At 56.4% G+C, this 20,449-nt stretch overlaps 1 protein-coding gene across 1 annotated transcript; it reads left to right on the top strand.

Moving 5' to 3' along the window:
- The first annotated feature begins 2,154 nt into the window (after window positions 1-2,154).
- INSRR (insulin receptor related receptor) lies at window positions 2,155-18,640 on the top strand. The gene is made up of 22 exons (XM_020910848.2): window positions 2,155-2,239; window positions 5,289-5,840; window positions 7,382-7,685; window positions 7,780-7,922; window positions 8,115-8,259; window positions 9,093-9,307; window positions 9,572-9,698; window positions 11,766-12,004; window positions 12,217-12,384; window positions 12,477-12,672; window positions 12,867-12,908; window positions 12,987-13,207; window positions 13,462-13,598; window positions 13,683-13,845; window positions 14,075-14,180; window positions 14,870-14,922; window positions 15,105-15,334; window positions 16,013-16,123; window positions 16,256-16,415; window positions 16,714-16,843; window positions 16,965-17,099; window positions 17,578-18,640. The coding sequence occupies exons 1-22, from the start codon at window positions 2,155-2,157 to the stop codon at window positions 17,819-17,821; spliced, it is 3,906 nt and encodes a 1,301-aa protein (XP_020766507.2). The 3' UTR covers window positions 17,822-18,640.
- Window positions 18,641-20,449: the final 1,809 nt, after the last annotated feature.

Genomic DNA, 20,449 nt, shown 5'->3' with positions numbered 1-20,449 from the left:
GCCAGGAAAGGGCGGAGCCAGAGGCCCCCGCCCGGTCTCGCCCCGCCCCTTCTGCCTCCAACCCCGCCCTCTCCTCTTCTAAGTCGCGAACTCTGCCCCAACCCTTTCCCGAGCCCCCCTGCGCCAGCCTACTCCCCCAAGGTCCCCCCAGCTCCAGTAGATGCGGAGGGGCAGCCTCAGAAAGCCTCAGAGGTGTCTTCTGGGAATGGGGAGACTGGGAAGTTGATACATTATTTTTCCCAGCCTAAAGCCGCTGCATTTAGCGGGGAGGGGAGATGACTGAGCTCGGAAACGGCGGTAGCACAGGTCATGCTAGCCAGCCCCCGGCCTCAGATCACTACGCATGGTGCGCGTACCTGAGGAAGTGCATGTCACTTGGGATAAATTAGAGGAAATACTCCTAAACCCTAGAAAGAAATGGGGAGGGGCTCCCAAGGAACCAAACGCAGGGTCTGGAAAAGGAAAAACAGAAGAGACAGAAAGGGATGGTGTCGCCCCCAAACAGCCGGAGAATGAAGACTCGGGAACGGAGACGCCGATTTCCAGGAGAGACCACAGGGTGGCGCTGGCAGCCCGCGCGCAAGGGGTGAGCTCCGCCGGAGTTGGGTGGGTGGGGGCACGGTCTGCAGCCCCCCACTGGGCTGCGCCTGGCGACCCAGCGTCAGCCACTGACCCGGGCCAGCCAGCACTGGCCCCCAGGCAGGGTAGGGCCAAGCTGGGCTGGGCAGGCATCGATCGCCGCTCTGACAAGACCATCGATTTCTGCGCGGAGAAATTAATAGATCTTCTCTTAGCTCTCGGACACGGGAGCCGCCCGCGGGCGGAGCTGGGGACACGTCGGTCCAGGGAGGCCGTGCACCCTGGTCCCCAGCACCAGCCAGAGGGTGGGTCCCAGCCCCTTCGCCCCGTGGGCTTCATGCTTGGGAAAGGGGAGGGAAGAGGGGTCCTGGGCGAGGGACGCTAAAGGAACCCACGAAGGAAGCCCTCCGAGGGGAGAGTTTCCCCCACCAGGGCCCCAGAACACATCTTCCCCCCACCTCCCCATGACAGAGACAGAGACCGACCCACCGAGCAGCCCGAATTCAGGAAGGTGACAAGACAGAGGCGGAGCCCACGGGGTGATTGCCCTTTCCACGGCGATTTTGGTTGGAACCAAGGGACTTAACTGGGACAGAGCCTCGTGCCAAAAGCCTCCTAAGGAGGCTGCGAGGGCCTCGGAGAAGCGAGGGGCTTGGCTATTCCGGAGACGGGTCGTATAACTGCCAGGTTTCAAGCTCAGTTAGTTACCCCGCAGGTGTCAAGGCAGCGGGTGGCAGAACTCAGAACCACCCGTTCCCTGGGGGTGGGGGCTGCTTCCTGCCGCTCGGGCTAGCCGTGCGCCCCACCTGGGAGAAGTCCTCAGGGGCAGGGGTGGAGGGACCCACCGCAGCTGCAGAGGGGTTGGGGGGAGTTCTGTTCTAGGCCTACCATCCCCCGGTATTTTGGCCTTATTTCCCCAACAGACCTGTCCACCCTTGAGTTGTCAGGCTAAATATTTTGGCTTGACGGGAGAGGCCGAGAGAGCCGAGAGGTACCAGTAAACCAATCCGTTGGGTCTGGGGCGGGGAAGCGGGAACTGGGCGCGGCCCCTGCGTGCCGCCCTGGGAGATACCGCGGCACCGCGGCCAGCTGGCGCTGGGGAGCCGAGCGCGCCCAGAGGGATCCAGGGAGACTCTCCCCGGAGAGTCCCGCGCAACCCGGGACCCCCACTGCTCTCCTCGGCCTGTTCCCCGGGCTTCTGCCCCCGCCCTCGGGGTTGACCAGGCCTCTGGCGTTGTCTTTTGCTCAGCACCCCGTATGACTTTTTTCCCCTGGAAGCCTGAGTCTCCCGGTTGCTGTCTGCATCTCCGTCCCCATTTCTCTGTCTCGGGGTTCACACTGAGTCTCCGGCTCCAGCAGCCTGTCACTGTCTGTGTGTCTGTGGCTCTCATTACTTCTTTTCTGTCTCCTGCCATCTCTATGCAGGATCCTTTGTCGTTCTGCCCCTTCCCTTCCCTCCCCTTCCCTTTCCCTCTGAAGCCGGCATCTCTGTGTCCCTTAGGACCCGGCAGACCCTCTACTCCCTGGAGCCATCTGGACGGGAGCCAGAACTGGGCACCAGACAGGACCAGGACAATGGCAGTGCCCAGTCTGTGGCCATGGGTAGCCTGCCTGCTTGCAATCCTCTTCTCCTTGGGATTTGGCCTGGACACGAGAGAAGGTGAGTCCCCAGCCCTGTCTCCTGGAGCCCCATCTCCCTCCCAGCAGACTGGGAGGCCAAACACTGAATTTCCTCCCAGAATGCATCTATTTCCCTACTGTGACATGAAGACTGGGGGTAGCTCTCAGAAGGACTTCCCACCAGGGAAAGAGGTCATTTCTAGAACCGCTGAATGGGAAAGGGGGCCAGGATGGGAAGGAGCTGAGAACTAGGCACCATTAAGTAACTGAAGCCACTGTGCAGACAGGAAACTGAAGCTCAGAGAACTGAAAGGTCAAGCTAGACTGATGTCCTGAACTCCTGCCTCTGGGTCCTGTCCTGGGTCCCCCACTTTGAGGGCCCATCCATTGGGCTAGGGGGCTGCTTTAAATTAGTCCCCAGGCTAAACACTGTGTAGTTTGGGGGGACGGGACCACCTAGACGAAGTGGCTCTCATGGGGGTCCTGGGGACTTGGAAGGGAGAGGAAAAAATGCTGAGAGTGAAAGATTCAGAGGCGGAAGGAGTAAGAGATGAACTTCTCCCCAAACCCACTGTTTCCTCCCAGACTGAGGGAGCTCAGGAATCCGGGGCTCTGTGCCTCAGGGGTCACGTGATGCCCTCAGACTGGGGGCTTCCAGGGGCAGAGCAGAGTCTCCCCTTCCTGTAGAGACAGAGGGGTGATGTGAATGGGTTGGGGTATGCAGTCCCCAGAAGACTGCTGGTTCCAGAGGCACTGCCTGCAAGCCCCAGCCCCACCGCCTGCACCCCTCCCCTCCTCCACTGCTGCCCCAAGACAGGGCATAGCAGATGCCAGCCAGGAGCACAGTTATCAGGACAAGAGCATGCCCCTGGGATGTGGGGGAGGGAAGTGTTTGGTCAGGGGACCCAGATGTCTGGTTCCCAGTGCAGCTCTGCACAGGGCCATGTCTGGAGTGGAGGCAGGCAGGGGTTAACCTGTGAAGGTCGCTAGATTTGTTTTTCCAAATGACTCCCATCAGGGGAGCCCTAGAGAGGCCAGGGCATGATGGGAAGTGGCATGTGGGCTCCTGAAAGAACCCCCCATCTGCCTGCAGAGCCTGATTGGCCTTTGCCTAGAGGGATGAGAAGTGTTTTCTCACCCCCTCTCTTTGTGTGTGTGCATGTGTACCTCCAAGTGCTCAGACACACAGTTGCCGGCTAAAGCTGAGCACAGGGTCCATTAATGACAACAGGCAGAAGGCATGAAGTAAGCCCCAGGGAGCCAGCCCAGCCTGCCCACCCCCTTTAAAACATCAGGGGATGGACCGGGGTATTCAAGACGCCTGCCATGTTGCTTGAGGGCTGGGTAGGAGGGGAGGGAGCGGACGCTGGAGACGTTAGCAGGACTTGACTGGCAAACCAGAAGATTCAGAACTGAATTCTCTGAGTGAGGACCATGGAAAGTATCCTTGGAAGAAGTGAGAACAGGAACCAGGTATCCAACCTATTAGGGGAATTGTCCTAGATGACTCGGGGAAAGAAAGAAAAATGGGGCCAGGGTCCTGGGACCCGAAAAAATCCAAACACACCCAGTTCCCTGAGGGAGGAATAGGCTTGGGATCCAGATGCCATAGATTCAACTCACAACCCCTGAGTGCCCAGTGCTTCCTGCCCTGAACTGAGCAGTATGGTGACTGACAAGGGCCCCAACCACAGGAGAGTCCCTCCTTGGAAGTGGTGACAGAGACAGAAAGCAGTGTTGTGGCCATACCCCAGGTGATCTGGTGTGAGTGCTGAGCCTGAAGGGGAAGTGATTAACTCAGGGTCGGGGGTCAGGGAAGGGGGGCTTGACCTGAGGCTCTCAGGACAAGAACTGAGGGGTTAGTAGGCCAAGGAACTAAGGTATTAGTGGGGCCCAGTTTATCAGTGCCCTGGAATGTCAGGCTGAAGAATTTAAACTTGAACTTTTGGCAATGGGGAGCCATGGAATGTTCCTTTGAGAGTAAACAGATGCTGGGACCAAGGTTCTAGCTTCCTTAAGCCTGGGAGAGAAGGGGAGTGTATGAAGCTCAGACTATTGCTTCTTAGTCACAAAATTCATTCATTCATTCCTTCATCAAATATGTACTGAGCACCAATTTTGCACCAAGCACTATATCAGGCACCAAGGACACAGCAATGAATTACATGGTGATCCCTGCCCTTCTAGAGCTTATAATAAACAAAATAATTGGGTAAATTATATATTAGCCAGTGCTAAGCATTTGAAGAAAAACTAAGTAGGAAAGGGAGTAGGAGGTAATAGGGTGATCAGAGAAGTTCTCACTGAGAAAGTGACATCTGAGCAAAGACTTCCAAGAGGTGAAGAGCCTTTGAGAGGGAAGAGGGTTCTAGCCAGAGGGAGCAGAAGGTGCAAAGACCCCAAGGCAGCAGCTTGGCAGGCTTGTTTGAGAAACCACAAGACAGCCGGTGTCTCTGAAGAAGAGAGAAAGAGGGGATAAAGTGGGAGAAGTGCAGAGGCCCTGTAGGCTGTGGTAAGGACTTCAGCTTTTCACCCATGAGATGAAGGCCACTGGGGCGTTGGAGCGGTAGAGGGGTGTGATCCAACTTGTATGATGTGTTTCCACTCTGGCTGTAGAGTGGAGAATAGAAGGGAGAGGGGAGAGGGCGGAAGTGGGGAGACCATTTAGGAAGCTATTACTGTAAAGTCAGGAGAAGATGACGGTGAAAGCAGTGAAGGTGGTTCTGGGCATATTTTTAAAGGTGGAGCTCACGGGGTGTGGGGGGTAGAGAAGGAAAGGAATCATGGAGGCTTTCGCTTTGGAGTCTGACTGCAAGAAGGAAGTTGCAGTCAACTGAGAAGGGGACGTGAGTTTGGGGGGGAAGGTCGGGGGCTCACTTTTGCCCAGGTGGGCCCCTCTGGTGGGGATCCTCCAAGCTGCGGATGAAGCCTCTGAGGCTCAGAGAGGGGGTTCCCCCCACACCCACAGCAGAGCCTGACTCTGCCTTAATGTCCCCTCCCAGTGTGGTTCCCTCCTCCCCAGCTGCCAGGGCAGGATGGGGCGCTTGGCCCAAGCTGTACTAATGGCTACCTGCCACTTGTACCCACAGTGTGCCCCAGCCTGGACATCCGCTCAGAGGTGGCAGAGCTGCGGCGGCTGGAAAACTGCAGTGTGGTGGAGGGCCACCTGCAGATCCTGCTCATGTTCACAGCCACCGGCGAGGACTTCCGTGGCCTCAGCTTCCCACGCCTCACCCAGGTCACCGACTACCTGCTGCTCTTCCGGGTCTATGGCCTGGAGAGCCTGCGTGACCTCTTCCCCAACCTGGCGGTCATCCGCGGTGCCCGCCTCTTCCTGGGCTACGCGCTGGTCATCTTCGAGATGCCACACATGCGGGATGTGGGGCTGCCGGCGCTGGGGGCCGTGCTGCGTGGGGCTGTGCGTGTGGAGAAGAACCAGGAGCTCTGCCATCTCTCCACCATTGACTGGGGTCTGCTGCAGCCTTCACCTGGTGCCAACCACATTGTGGGCAACAAGCTGGGTGAGGAGTGTGCTGATGTGTGCCCCGGCCTGCTGGGCGCCACCGGTGAGCCCTGTGCCAGGACCACCTTCAGCGGGCACGCCGACTACAGGTGCTGGACCTCAAGTCACTGCCAGAAAGGTGGGCACTGGCGCAGAATAGGGCCAGGGAGCACAGGGAGGGCAGAGGCAGATGGCGCCGGGCAACCATAAGATGGTGTGTGTCAGTGCTTTGCTGACACTAACTCTCATGCATCCTATGAGGGAGGTACTGTCTTTATTCCAGTTTTGTAGATGAGGAAACTGAGGTTCAGAAAAGTTAAATAACTGGCGTAGCATCAGGTAGTCAAGGGGCAGGCACAAGACAGTATCAGGTAGTCATGGAGACAGTAAAAGAAAGTATAAGTTGAATATGGGGAGAAGAGGAGCATGACTGGATTCAAGGCAGCTGCCCAAGAGGCAGTATGAGGCAGAGGTCAAGAGCGAAGCCGACTGTCCTGGGTTTGAATCTCAGCGTTACTACTTACTGGCTATGTTCATTTCGCCTCTCTGTGCCTCGATTTCCTCATTTGTAAAATGATTATAGCATTGTGATGAGGAATGAACTGTTCTGTAAAACATTACAACAGTGCCTGGACCATGGTAGCTAGTTCTGTTTCTGGTACAAACGGCCATAGTCCAGGCTGGCAGTACTGAAATGGGGAGGTTGGGAGCTGGGTGGAAGAAGAAGAAAGGAGGAGGTGACAGATGAGGAACAGGACAGGTGGGGACAAATATGTGATGTGGGATCTTTTTTAGGAGGTAAGGTGCCTGGAGGGGAAGCAGAAGGAAAGAGTGGAGAAAAGGAAGGGTGGAATAAGGCAGGAATGGTTGGAGGAGGAGGTGAAGGTTATAGAGGAGGGAAAGGGAACCTTGAGAGGTTTGGAGCAGATCTGGGGTTCCTTCCATGCAGCCCCTGGAGGGTCAGCTCTCTTCACCCCAGTGCCTCAGCATCAGGGCAGAAGAGTAACCAGATCCCTGCTGTATCCACTGTGCCCCCACCCCCGCTGTCTCCCTGTTGGCTGTAAACACAGCTGCTGCATGTCCTCTCTTGTGTATAGTGTCAACACGCCCTGGCTGACCCCTGCCACACGCATCGCTCCCAGAGACACATCCAGCTGCCACTGTGCAAAGGAGCCAGGCTCCTGGCACCCAGCCCCAACCCCTGCACGTCTGCTCGGGGCTACCTTCCACCTAGGGCAGAGACTGAAGAGGGAGGAGGGATGGGCAGAGGCCAGGATCAAATGACCAGGGATGGCCCCTTCTCCCACACACTGCCAGGTCCACCTTGCCCTAGTCCTCACTCCTCAAGAGAAGCTGGCTGGTTCACCTTGGCCCCATGCCCAGCGATGATCTGGGCACCAGGCCTAGACAGGACAGCAGGCTGGGAAGCGGGAGCCCTGATGGACAAGGTCACTGCTTGGTCCTGAGTTCCAGTACCCCTGGTTAGGCACTGTGGGAGGTGGGGAGTCACAAAGAGGGGCCATGGTCCGTATCTTCAAGAGTCCCCGAGGAAGAGTTGGCAACCAGTGTCGTCTGAATTGGATGGATTTGGGTGCAGACCAAGAGTGTTAGCCCTTGGGGAGAGGGTGGGGCAGGGCCAAGGAGGTGCAGGAAAGGTCTAACGCAGCACTCTGCCCGCAGTGTGCCCCTGTGCCCGTGGGCTGGCCTGCACAGTCAGGGGCGAGTGCTGCCACACCGAATGCCTGGGAGGCTGCAGCCGGCCAGAAGACCCCCGTGCCTGTGTCGCCTGCCGCCATCTCTACTTCCGGGGCGCCTGCCACCGGGCCTGCCCACCAGGCACCTACCAGCATGAGTCCTGGCGCTGTGTCACAGCGGAGCGCTGTGCCAGCCTGCGCTCTGTGCCTGGCCGTGCCTCCACCTTCGGCATCCACCAGGGCAGTTGTCTGGCCCAGTGCCCTCCAGGTTTCACCCGTAATGACAGCAGGTGAGTTTTGGATGGGTGGGGGGCACCCTTGGAGCAGTGAGGAGGCCCTCACTGGTCCAGGGCTCATGCCACATCCTCTGCTTGCCCCTACTAGCATATTCTGCCACAAATGCGAGGGGCTGTGCCCCAAAGAGTGCAAAGTGGGCACCAAGACCATCGACTCTGTCCAGGCAGCACAGGATCTGGTGGGCTGCACCCACGTGGAAGGGAGCCTCATCCTCAACCTTCGTCAAGGCTGTTAGTGCCTTCCTCAAAGCCACACCCTTCCTCCTGGCCACACCCCTTACAATGACCCAGCTAAAGCACCACTTTCCATCATCCTGGGTCCCTGCCCTGAGGGCCCCCTTCCCTGGGCCCCCAGTCAGCTCCTCCACAATGGACCCATCACTTTCCTTGCCCCTGCTCCAGTCCTGTCTTCCCCATCCCCAGATAACCTGGAGCTGGAGCTGCAGCGAAGTCTGGGACTGGTAGAGACCATCACTGGCTTCCTCAAAATCAAGCACTCCTTTGCCCTCGTGTCCCTAGGCTTTTTCAAGAACCTCAAACTTATCCGGGGGGACACCATGGTGGATGGGTAAGGGATCAGAAATAGTTTCCTCTATCATATCTCCTTCCCAACATTCCCAAAACTGTAGTCAAGTGTGTGGGAACCAGCTCTGCTACTTACTAACTATGTTAACTAGGTTAACTTCTCTGGTCCTCAACTTTCTCATCCATAAAATAGGGTTAACATAACACTACTTATTTCTTAGGGCTGTTGAGAATATTACTGAAGCTGTTATGTATAAAGCACTTAAAACAGCCTGAAACAAAATACATACAATTATATTTACATATCACCCTATATGGATTGCCTATAATTGTTGTCATCTGATCCTCTTAGCTGCAGAGCAAACTGCCTTGGTTTGAAACCCATTCCTACCTCTACCAGTCGAAGCTTACCCTTAATGTAGCCAGGATTTTTCAAAATAATGTTTTAAATTATCATCCAGCCAAGTGGTTTCTCGCGTACCCCCCAGGGTGTCCCCACTCCAGCTGGAAAGGCATAGCCCCAAGCTGAGTCTCACTCCGCCCTGTGTCCCCAAAGCCAGGACAGAGCCTGGCACAGAGCAGGTGCTCAGTTAATGTGAGATGCAGGAAGGAAGAAGGTGGAAAAACTGTTGACCCCATTTCACTAATGAGAAAGACACAGAACGTGGGTGACTTGCTGGACGTCACACTCCTGGTCAGTGGCACAGAGTGGGTGTGTACTAATGCCTCACGGGTACCGGTGTGGGTGGGCGGCTATGCGCCCCTCCTCCCCTGTGCCCCCAGCGCAGCCCCTTCAGGAAGAGCCCATAAGACACACGCTTCCTCATCCCTTGCCCCCACCTGCCGTGCAGAGCAAGGTCCCCTGGCCTCCCCCAGGAACTACACCTTGTACGTGCTGGATAACCAGAACCTACAGCAGCTGGGTTCCTGGGTGGCTGCAGGGCTCACCATTCCTGTGGGCAAGATATACTTCGCCTTCAACCCACGACTTTGCCTGGAGCACATCTACCGCTTGGAGGAGGTGACTGGCACGAAGGGACGGCAAAACAAGGCTGAGATCAACCCCCGCACCAACGGAGACCGAGCTGCCTGTAAGGCCCGACACCCCAAGTCCTGGCGCCTTGGCAGGGAGAGGGGGGACCTCAAGGAACACTCAGACACACACACACACTAAAACACACCAGACACGCTCCCGGGTGGAGGGGAGGCTTGAAGGGAACGATGGGATAAGTTCTCTTCGGAGGCCACGTTAGTGGTAGGGTGCTGTGGGGTCAGGGCGGGGGCTTGGGAGTAGGCGGCTCAAGCAGGTGCTCTCAACATGGTCAAAAGCAGGTGTTCGCCTTTTCCCCACCCAGGCCAGACTCGCACTCTGCGCTTTGTGTCCAACGTGACGGAGGCCCATCGCATCTTGCTGCGATGGGAGCGCTACGAACCGCTTGAGGCTCGCGACCTACTCAGCTTCATAGTGTACTACAAGGAGTCGTGAGTGGGGGCGGGGCCAGAGAGGGGCGGGGTTAATGGGTGGGGCCAGCGAGGGGCGGGGTCACTGGGTGGGGTGGGGTGGGGTGGGGTGGGGTGGGGTGGGGTGGGGCGGGGCGGGGCCAGAGCGGGTTGGGGGTCAGAGCCTGACCAGGCCAATCTGTTAACCGCACGTGGGTGAGGGCAGAGCCCTGCGGGGCTGTGGAAAGCCAGAAAGCCAGGAACCCCGAGTCTCGCTCCCTTGCAAGACTCACGTCTGGCTCTCCCTTCACCTTCTTCATCCCTCCGTGCCCCAGTTTTATAAGAGAGGATAGTCAGGATTTCTGAAAGCCCAGGAGAGGCGCCCTGCTGGGAAGACTTGGATAATTAAAGCTCAATTCACTATGCTAATGTTTTGTACTGACCACATGCTCCTGCCCCAGCAGCGGTTTGGGAAGTACCCACTAATTTGGCCAGTTTTATCCACATCTTTGCCAGCATTTCATTAAAGCCTGAGGAAGGGCGGTAGCAGGGACAACCAAGAACCAACTGCTCTTTTCTTTGGAGAGAATGTACCGACCATAGCAGGATGGACAGTGGTTAGACCACAGGAAGGACTTCTCCCAAAGCATGGCTAGGATCAAAAATAGAAATCTTTAGAAGAGAGAGATGGAGTGAAGAGTACTGTTGCCCTTTATGGTAGATGGAAGATGGGAACTACCTGGTTTGGAATAATTTCCTGTGAATTAAAATGCAGAGATCTGGAGAAGGAAATGGCAACCCACTCCAGTATTCTTGCCTGGGAAAGTTCATGGACAGAGGAGCCTGACGGGCTGAAGTCCATGGGATTACATGACTGAGCATGTGTGCACGAGGCTGGAGGGAGATGGGTTGGTAGCAATAAAGTGGTAGAACTAAAAAAAATTTAAAAAAAATAAGATAAAATGCAGAGATCTTAGTTGCTCACTAGCACAGGGCCTAAGGGAACCCAGGCGGCACAGTGGTAAAGAATCCGCCTGCCAAGCAGGAGACACAGGTTTGATCCCTGGGTCGGGAAGATCCCCCAGAGTAGGAAACAGCAACCCACTCCAATATTTTTGCCTGGAAAAGTCCATGGACAGAGGAGCCTAGCGGGCTACAGTCCACAGTCCATGGGGTCACAGAGAGTCATAACATAGCTAAGCAACTTAGTACACAGACACATGCACACAGGGCCTGGCCTGGGAGTGGGGGAAAGAAATCTACACACAGGGCCAAGGCTCTCCTAGGCCTCAGTAGAAGATGAAGGACTCTAGTATGACGAATTGGACAGTTTGTTAAAAACAGATTCCTGAGCCCCACCCCCAAAGATTCTGATTCCATTAGTCCTGGGCAGGGCCTGTAAATCTGCATTTCTAACAAGCTCCCAGGTAATGCTGAATCTTCTGGTCCACATATTGAGGAGTGCTAACAAGGAGCGCAATGTAAACCCACCTCCCAACCTCTGGCTTGTGCAGCTCACATTCTGCATGACTGTACATGGCTGTCTTTGGACTCAAAGGGCAGACAGTCTTAGAGGTTTTTCAGGAAACTCCACTGGCATCTGCCTTGCAGTGTGGCTATGGCTGTGCTTCCTTAGAGATATATACTGTGGAGTGTGTGTGTGTCTGTGTCTGTGTGTGTGTGTGTGTTAGTTGCTCAGTTGTGTCTGACTCTTTGCAACCCCATGGACTATAGCCTGCCAGGTTTCTCTGTCCATGAAAATCTCCAGGCAAGAATACTAGAGAGGGTAGCCATTCCTTTCTCCAGGGGATCTTCCCAACCCAGGGATGGAACCCAGGTCTCCCACACTGCAGGAGGATTCTTACTGTCTGAGACACCAGGGAAGCCCTATATACTGTGGATCATGGCTCAATTTCAGCTCTTAGCAGATCCACTGAGTGCGTGAGTCATGCCAATAGGGCACCAGCCCCAAAGGGCAGATCCACATCTGTTTCTGAATGCCCTTGTACACACTGGGAGAAGAATGACAGTGACAGTCTTGGAGTGATTCAGAGAAGAGGGGGCAGGGCTAAATGAGCTGCCCCTCAACTCCAGGGATGGGTTGTTCAGCCCATTCCAGAATGCCACAGAGTACATAGGTCCAGATGCCTGTGGGGCCCAGAGCTGGAACCTACTGGATGTGGAGCTGCCCCTCAGCCGCACCCAGGAGCCGGGGGTGACCCTAGCCCCGCTCAAACCCTGGACACAGTATGCTGTGTTTGTACGGGCCATCACACTGACCACAGCGGAGGACAGCCCCCACCAAGGAGCGCAAAGCCCCATCGTCTACCTCCGAACCTTACCTGCAGGTAGGCTGAAGCCTTTGAGGGGGGTGGGAGCTAGATGCCTGGACCCTGGTGAGAATGGAAGACCATGGGCACCAGAAATAGAGAAGCTGGGTCACTGAACACCTGGCCCGCAGAGGCTGGGCGGCCGGACCCCCGAGAGAAGGGCCCATTACCAGACAGTGTTTAAAAGGGGGATCTGCAGTCCCTCAGTTGTACCCTCCTCCCACGCTCAGCGCCCACAGTGCCCCAGGACGTTATCTCCACGTCCAACTCGTCCTCCCACCTGCTGGTGCGCTGGAAGCCACCGATCCAGCGCAACGGAAACATCACCTACTACCTGGTGCTGTGGCAACGTCTGGCAGAGGACAGCGACCTCTACCTCAATGACTACTGCCACCGTGGTGCGCAGGGAGGAGGCGCGGCCCAGAGGGGTTGGGGTGTCGGGCCGCGAGCGCTGACGGTCTAACTACTTCCTTCCCCGCCGCCCCTCCAGGCTTGCGGCTGCCCACAAGCAACAACGACCCCCGCTTCGACCGAGAAGACGGGGAACTCGAGGCCGACAGGGAGCCTGGCTGCTGCCCTTGCCAGCACCCACCTCCTGGGCAGATCCTACCACCGCTGGAGGCACAGGAGGCATCGTTCCAGAAGAAGTTTGAAAACTTTCTACACAACGCCATCACCATTCCCAAGTGAGTCTCGGCGCGAGAAAGCCGGGCGGGAGTCCAGGGTGCTGATGGGCGGGGCTTGTGAAGGGAGGGGAGGGTGGGGAGGGGTTGTGGGCGGGGCCTGAGGTGGTGGGTGGGTTTGAAGGCGGTGCGCCCCTGCAGAGGGCACTGAGGCGCGTTCCAGGCGAGCCTGACAGGGCCCTCTCTGGTCTTTCCAGATCCCCTTGGAAGGTGACATCCATCAATAAGAGCCCTCAAAGGTGAGCGGGGGGCGGAGCAGGGGCCGAGAAGCGCGGCTGCCGAGGCGGGGCCATGGCTCTGACTTGCGCCCTCTCTAGGGACTCAGGGAGGAGCCGACGGGCAGCCGAGGCCCTCCGGCTTGGGGGAAACAGCTCGGATTTCAAGATCCAAGAGGACAAAGTGCCCCGGGAGCGAGCGGTGCTGAGTGGCCTGCGCCACTTCACAGAGTACCGGATCGACATCCATGCCTGCAACCACGCGGCGCACACCGTGGGCTGCAGCGCGGCCACCTTCGTCTTTGCACGCACCATGCCCCACAGTAGGTGACCCTCCCCCAGCTCTACCCGCCCCACGCCGACCCCCAGGACCCTATCTAATTAGTGCTCTAACTAGCCAGTTTGCCAGCCTCCCACCTCCCTGCCCCCTCCAACCTCAGGGCATCTCCCCGCTCACTCCTGCCAGTCCCCACAATCCCAGAGTTTCCTGGAACCTCCCAGTTTAGCCCCCTTGCGTTTGAACACGAAGGTGAGAAGAAATAATTGTAGTCGGGTTGCCTGATGGCCTCTCCTGCAGGAGAGGCTGATGGTATCCCAGGAAAAGTGGCCTGGGAGGCAGCCAGCAAGAGCAGTGTTCTCCTCCGCTGGCTCGAGCCACCGGACCCCAACGGACTCATCCTCAAGTACGAAATCAAGTACCGCCGCCTGGGAGAGGTAGGCACCCCAGGAGATACCCTAACCTAGCCCCAGTCTGTCCCTCCATCCTCTTCCCAGCCAGCTATTCTGTGCTGCCCTCAGGAGGCCACAGTGCTGTGTGTGTCCCGCCTGCGATATGCCAAATTTGGGGGTGTCCACCTGGCCCTGCTGCCTCCTGGAAACTACTCTGCCAGAGTTCGGGCAACCTCACTGGCTGGCAACGGCTCCTGGACAGACAGTGTCGCTTTCTACATCCCTGGCCCAGGTATGCAGGCCTCTGTCTCAGACCTGTATTCCCAAACATCCCCCACCTGGGCCCCCACCCACATCTCCCATTGTGGAAACCACAGGCCTCCCCACCTTCCACCCCATCCGCCCCGCATCCTCATCTCCCACTGTGTCCTTGACTTCACCATCTTTTTACAATTATCACTATTTTTTTCTTTTTTTCTGACTTCTCCATCTTTGACCCTCTGCTGTCTTCTGGCCACCAGAGGAGGAAGACTCCGGGGGGCTGCACGTCCTTCTCACCGTCACCCCTGTGGGGCTCATGCTGCTCATCATTCTTGCTGCTCTTGGTTTCTTCTACAGCAAGAAGAGGTGATGACAAGTCCCACTGATTCCCAACCCCCTTCTTCTCTGAGCCCTCATCATAACATCAGTGCCATCAGATGGTAGTAAATGAGACAGCAAAAAGGACTTCCTTAGAAACAGTAACTCTTCCCCTGGGGGCATTGACATACCTCGAGGAAAGATACATACTTTTTAATTAGGGTGACCAACTTGTCCACGTTCTCCCGGAACTTTCCTGATTTTAGTAGTAACAGTCCCAAATTCTGGGAAACCCCTCAGTCTGGGCATCCTGGGACTGTTGGTCACCACACTCTCAGCCTGAGAGCTAATGAAACTGGTCCAATTATAGCAGAGAAATAAGCAGGAAATCTCAGGATGTGTCCTGGGCTCCTTGATGTCAGATCCTCCTGGAGCTGAATATGAGGGGGAACTGAGGACAGGACTTTGATTAGCTGGTTTTGAGGACTAGCTGAGGAAGCCAGAGCTTCACTACTCTTGTCCTCCCTATGCCCAGCCTGTCAGACCCCAGATCCCAGGACTAGGACCAAGACTAGCTTGGGAAGTCCTTGGGGCTCCCCAGGGGTCACCCTGACCAGAGCTAAAATAGGATCAGTAACTTCCTTCCTCCTTGGAATATCCCTCTTCCTTGTCCTCTGACATGGCTCCTTCCTTCCCGAGGACCCTTCCAGGCTGACCCCCCTCACCTCCCATTGCAGAAACAGCACCCTGTATGCCTCTGTGAATCCAGAATACTTCAGTGCCTCTCACAGTAGGTCTGGGGGTGGCTGGACAGGTGGTGTGGGAAAGGGAGACTGGAGGGGAGAAGAGACAGACTTCCAGGCCACCTCGGAGAAGGCAGCCTTGGAACCTGAGCCCTTCAGAAGAGAAGAGGGTGGGTGGGGGTGTGGCAGAGAGCAGTATCCTTGCTTGTGACCCCCCACTTCCTCTCAGTGTATATCCCTGATGAGTGGGAGGTGCCTCGGGAGCAGATCTCCATAATCCGAGAACTGGGCCAGGGCTCTTTCGGGATGGTATACGAGGGGCTGGCACAAGGACTTGAGGTTGGAGAGGAGCCCACACCGGTGGCCCTGAAGACCGTGAATGAGCTGGCCAGCCCACGAGAACGCATTGAGTTCCTCAAGGAAGCCTCTGTCATGAAGGCATTCAAGTGTCACCATGTGGTAAGGAAAGGTCAAGTCCAATGTCAGGGTCAAAATTAGGATGAAGGTCATATGGTTAGAGGGAAAAGACCAAAGACAAGGTCAGGGCACCATCAAGTCCACGACTGGGACTGTGGTTAGGATCCTGACTGGAGTAAAAGTCACGGTAGGGCTATAATAGGATCATGGCTAGGGCTGAGATCAGTCATGGTTGAAGGTCAATACTGAGTGTTCAGAGCATTATTAAGAGGGTGACTGAAATCAAGGTCAGAATTGAGCCAGTCATGAAGACTGAGATGATAAATACAATTAAGGTCATGGATTAGGGAGACTTCCCTAGTGGTCCAGTGGCTGAGATTCCACGCTCTCAATGGAGGGGGTCCAGGTTCGATCCCTAGTCAGGTAACTAGATCCCAGATGCCACAACTAAAGATCCTGCATGCCATCAACTTAAAAAAAAAAAAAATCCCATGTGCCACAACTAAGACTCAGTGGCAACCAAATAAATATATTTTATTTTAAAAAAGATCATGGGTTAGGGTCAAGGTCATTGTTAGGTCAAGATGAGGGTTATGGTCATGGCTAGGGTTAGGAGGGTTGGTGTCTGAGTCAGGTTGTGGTCACAGCATAACAAGGTTTTGGCCAGGTGGGTCAAAGGGAGCTGGGTAGACCTGCAACCAGGCTCTTTCTCCGTGCCAGGTTCGTCTCCTGGGTGTGGTGTCTCAGGGCCAGCCAACTCTGGTCATCATGGAGTTAATGACCCGAGGGGATCTCAAGAGCCATCTTCGATCTCTGCGGCCCGAGGCAGAGGTGGGGACCAGGAAGCTTCTGGGTGAGGGGCTGGGTGAGGAATTAGAAGGGACTTGGGGAGTTGAAGGCATAATCCTTGTGTGGGAGTACAGCTTCAAGTTCCTGCTTCACCAGCCCGTCTCTTGGTTCTAGAACAACCCTGGGCTCCCACGGCCAGCACTGGGAGATATGATCCAGATGGCTGGTGAGATCGCGGATGGCATGGCCTACCTTGCTGCCAACAAGTTTGTGCATCGAGACTTGGCAGCCCGGAACTGCATGGTGTCCCAGGACTTCACCGTCAAGATTGGGGGTACGGAGGGGGCCAGGCAGGTGGGGGCAGCCTGGGTAGAGAGACTTCCCCAAGCAAGTCGTGAGAAGACCCAGGCCTGTCCCACAGCTCTGTCCCTGATCGCCCCCTGAGCTGCATCTCAGTCTCTCCGTCTGAGGACAGCAGGATTTGGATGGGATGATCTTTGAGGTCCTTGGAGTCCTTACATTCTGGGATTCTTGGAGACTGTGGAGGTGGCAGGGGTTGGGAGAGGTACTCCTGGGGCAGGAGCTGGTGAATGGCTCTGCCACCCCACACCCCGTGCACCCTCACTTTCCAGACTTCGGGATGACTCGAGATGTGTACGAGACAGACTACTACCGCAAGGGCGGGAAGGGGCTGCTGCCTGTGCGTTGGATGGCCCCCGAGTCCCTCAAAGATGGAATCTTCACCACCCACTCTGACGTCTGGTGGGGCCCGGCTGGAGCAGGGGGCTCAGGGGTGTGGAGGCAGGGTCTGGGATGCACTCCCGAGGGTGTGCTGAGCTGCATGAAGCATGCGGGGCTCAGGCCCTCCTCCCTGTCCTCCCAGGTCCTTCGGCGTGGTGCTCTGGGAGATCGTGACCCTGGCTGAACAACCCTACCAGGGCCTATCCAATGAACAGGTGCTCAAGTTCGTCATGGACGGTGGAGTCCTGGAAGAGCTGGAGAGCTGTCCCGTTCAGCTGTGAGTCACCCCAGCCTGGCCCTGCCTCAACCCTGCCCTGCCCGCATCTGCCCCACCCCTTGGGAGTCTCTGGTTCCCAGCTCTGATCCCTCCAATTTGAAATCCCCACTGCAACCCCCATTTACTCCCCTGTGACCTGAGTAGGCTTCCCTGGTGGCTCAGTTGTTAAAGAATCCGCCTGCAGTGCAGGAGACCTAGGTTCGATCCCTGGGTTGGGAAGATCCCCTGGAGGAGGGCATGGCACCCCACTCCAGTATTCTTGCCCGGAGAATCCCATGGACAGAGGAGCCTGGCGGGCTGCAGTTCATGGGGTCACGAAGAGTCGGACACGACTGAGCAACTAAACACAGCACAGACCTGAGCAGACATACTCCTCCCATGACCCCCTCCGTGACCCCCTCCGCCACACTGACTGACCCTCTCAATGCAGGAGGCAGGAGGCGTGCACCCCTCTGACACGGCCCCCTGCCTCCACCAGGCAGGAGCTGATGCGGCGCTGCTGGCAGCAGAACCCGCGCCTGCGTCCCACCTTTACCCACATCCTGGACAGCATACAGGAGGAGCTGAGGCCCTCCTTCCGCCTCCTTTCCTTCTATCACAGCCCAGAATGCCGGGGTGCCCGGGCCTCCCTGCCGCCCACCGATGCAGAGCCTGACTCCCCGCGAACCCCAAAAGAGGCCTCCTCAGACTTCAGCCCCCAGAATGGGGGTCCAGGACACTGAGGGGCACCCCGTTCCCTGGCTGATTGGCCTCCCATGGACAGAGAGAGGAAGGGACCTAAGCTTTGCAGCCATGAGAGGCTGAGACGTCCACACCCCAGCCCCGAGCTGAGACAGCAGAAGGAGACCCAGAGCAGGAGCGGGGCAGGCTGGGGGTGACAGGGAGACCACAGCTGAGTCACGGCAGGAAAGGTTTTCTCGGGAGAAAGTAAACAAGGCCACAGCAGGAGCGGAGATTAGACCGTGGACAAGACGTTCTGAGTGAGAGCCTGCTCAGACTAGAACAAGAGGCTGGCTTGCTCTGAAGGCAGGGTCTGGGGACCCCACCGTCAGTTTTGGAGCTCCTGTGGACATCTGGGGCCATCAACAGGCTAGAAACCAGACAAGCCGCCAGACTCGGGCCTGGAAGCATCTCTGTCTGTATTTGGGATGCTGGGGCTGAGCGTCCAGATGATCACTCTTTGTGCCACTGTGTCTCACCCCCTCCCCCTGCGCCATGCCATAGTGCGTGGGGGGAGAACGCACGGCCCTGGCTGAGTGGGTTCCCAGCCTGGCCTGGAGGCCTGCCCTCTCCCCGGCCTCCCCTTTGCCTCACCCAGGGACCCCAAGCTTGGTGCTCCCCCTTCCTCTTCTCCAGGGCCTTCCCTCGGTGCAGACTCACCCCTTCTCCCAGGCCCTTCCCCTCAATCCCCCTCCTACCCTGGGATTATTAAGGCTTTAAGAGCCTTGCTTCCTCCCTGCCCTCACTCCTGCCCCCCACCCCTGCCTCTCATGGGAAGACTGGAGAAGGCACAATAAAGGCCGAGGTCTGTCTGTACCCTGGTCCCGGGCAGCCCATTATCTCTCCATCTATATGGTCTTAACACTGGATGAACTTCCTCCCTCCCTCCTTGGGGACTTGAGGTGGTGACCCTGAGGCAGTGATATGGGATAAATACACTGCTGTCAAACACCACCTCCATGAGGACCTGAGCAGCCGGGGTTGCCATGGCAGTGAAGCAGGACAATCCTGCTATTATCTGCAGCTCAGGCGGCCAGAAGTGGTTGAGCCCGGCAGGGGAACCTTTGTATCTGGGCTCCCAGCCTCACCAGCCCGTCCCCCACACCTCATCTTTAGGTCATCTCTCGCTGTTTCCACCGGATAGACATTTCCTGGGGTCTCCCACTACAGACATGAGGTGGGCAGAACGTGGGATGGGGGAGGAGGGGTCTTGATGACATTACCAGTCCAGGCTGGATGCCCCCCTGCCAGGGCAGGGTACACGTCAGAGCAGAGTCTATGTGTCTGGCTCCCTACTGTTATGCCATCCCATGAGCAGAGATGCCCTGGAGGCATGTTAAAGGAACACTTGGGAGTTGGTTTCCAGGCTCTTATGCCAGTGCCATCAGGACATCTGAAGGGGAGGAGTTGCAGATGAATGACTTAAAACCTTGCTGAAGGGAGTGATAGCAGAAGGGGCTGGGCCTGACTCAAGGCTTTTTAGAATCCTGTACCAATGTTTCCTGCATCCAGGCCCCTGCGGCCAGAGCTCCCATGCCGCATGCTGCCACACACACAGCAGGTCTAGGGAGAGTTATACTTCTAAGCGCTTGCTCATTCCAGCAGCTGTCCTGCAAACCACAGCTCCTTAAGGCATGAGTGGAGTGGGTATGAGTCTGTGCAAGGCCATCTCTATATAACAACCACAACTCACCGTGCTCTATCCTGACATGGGCAGCAAGGACCGCGCATCCCACCGCACCCCTGCCCTGCCTGTCATTGGTGACTGAGGCAACAGTGACCCCTAATGGTTGCTGGCAGAATCACAGCTTAGGAAGAAAAGAGGGGGGAAGGTTGTTCTCTCCTCCCCTGAGATGCTGGTCTCAGAGAGGCTACTATCGAGTACAAGGGAGAAGAGACTCCACACAGGAATCCTGGATCCGAGACCTGCACACTCGCACTGATCACACAGGTAACCCTGAGCTTGCACAGGCCCTGAGGTCAGCAATGGGGTCAAGCCCCCTCCCCACTACCCACATCCCCTCACCTCCACAGGATGGAGCAGGGCATGCTCAGGGAGTGCTGGCCATCTGAATGGGGAGGGGTTTAAAGAAGGGATTGGAAAAAAAAATAATAAAGAAGGGATTGGGAGCTGAAGAAAAGAGGGCTTCAGAAAAAAAGTGTCTGTGCTTTACCTCCAAAGATGAGTAGCTGGTGACTGACCCAAAAGAATGTTCGGGAGAAGGATGGAAGGATACTGGAAGACAAACTCGGCTGCCATCTGTACCCTGGGAAAGAAATGGATGTATATTGTAAATAACTAGACTCCAATAAATTTTTTTTAAAAAAAAAACCTGGACGTAATAAGGTAGCAAGAAGGATGGCAGTTAGATTTCAGAAAGGACTTCTCAACTATACAGAGAAGCTTTGTGGGGGGAGGAAGTGTCTCCTCTCTCAGAGACAGCTAGAGACAGACAATAGGTTGACGGGGCTAGGGAGAGTGACAGACACATGCCACAGAAGCAGAAGGATGAATGCAGTGACTAAAAGGGTCCAGAAACACCCTTGATTTTCTCCTCTCCCCCAGACTCACACAGAACTTCAGTAAAAATGCAACTGGCTGGGAAGGGAAGAGAATGGAGTGGAGACAG

This window comes from Odocoileus virginianus, chromosome 5 (genome assembly GCF_023699985.2).
Source record: "Odocoileus virginianus isolate 20LAN1187 ecotype Illinois chromosome 5, Ovbor_1.2, whole genome shotgun sequence".
NCBI lineage: Eukaryota > Metazoa > Chordata > Mammalia > Artiodactyla > Cervidae > Odocoileus > Odocoileus virginianus.
Note: the sequence above shows the minus strand (reverse complement) of the source record. Positions and strands in the feature narration are given on the sequence as shown.

What these genes read in the sequence shown, in the direction of transcription:
- INSRR (XM_020910848.2), top strand. Translation starts at nt 2,155, where the DNA reads ATGGCAGTGCCCAGTCTGTGGCCATGGGTAGCCTGCCTGCTTGCAATC. An exon ending in CCTCAACCTTCGTCAAGGCT is followed by an intron (nt 7,923 to 8,114) that starts GTTAGTGCCTTC and finishes CCCCATCCCCAG; the next exon opens with ATAACCTGGAGCTGGAGCTG. An exon ending in TTTCTACATCCCTGGCCCAG is followed by an intron (nt 13,846 to 14,074) that starts GTATGCAGGCCT and finishes TCTGGCCACCAG; the next exon opens with AGGAGGAAGACTCCGGGGGG.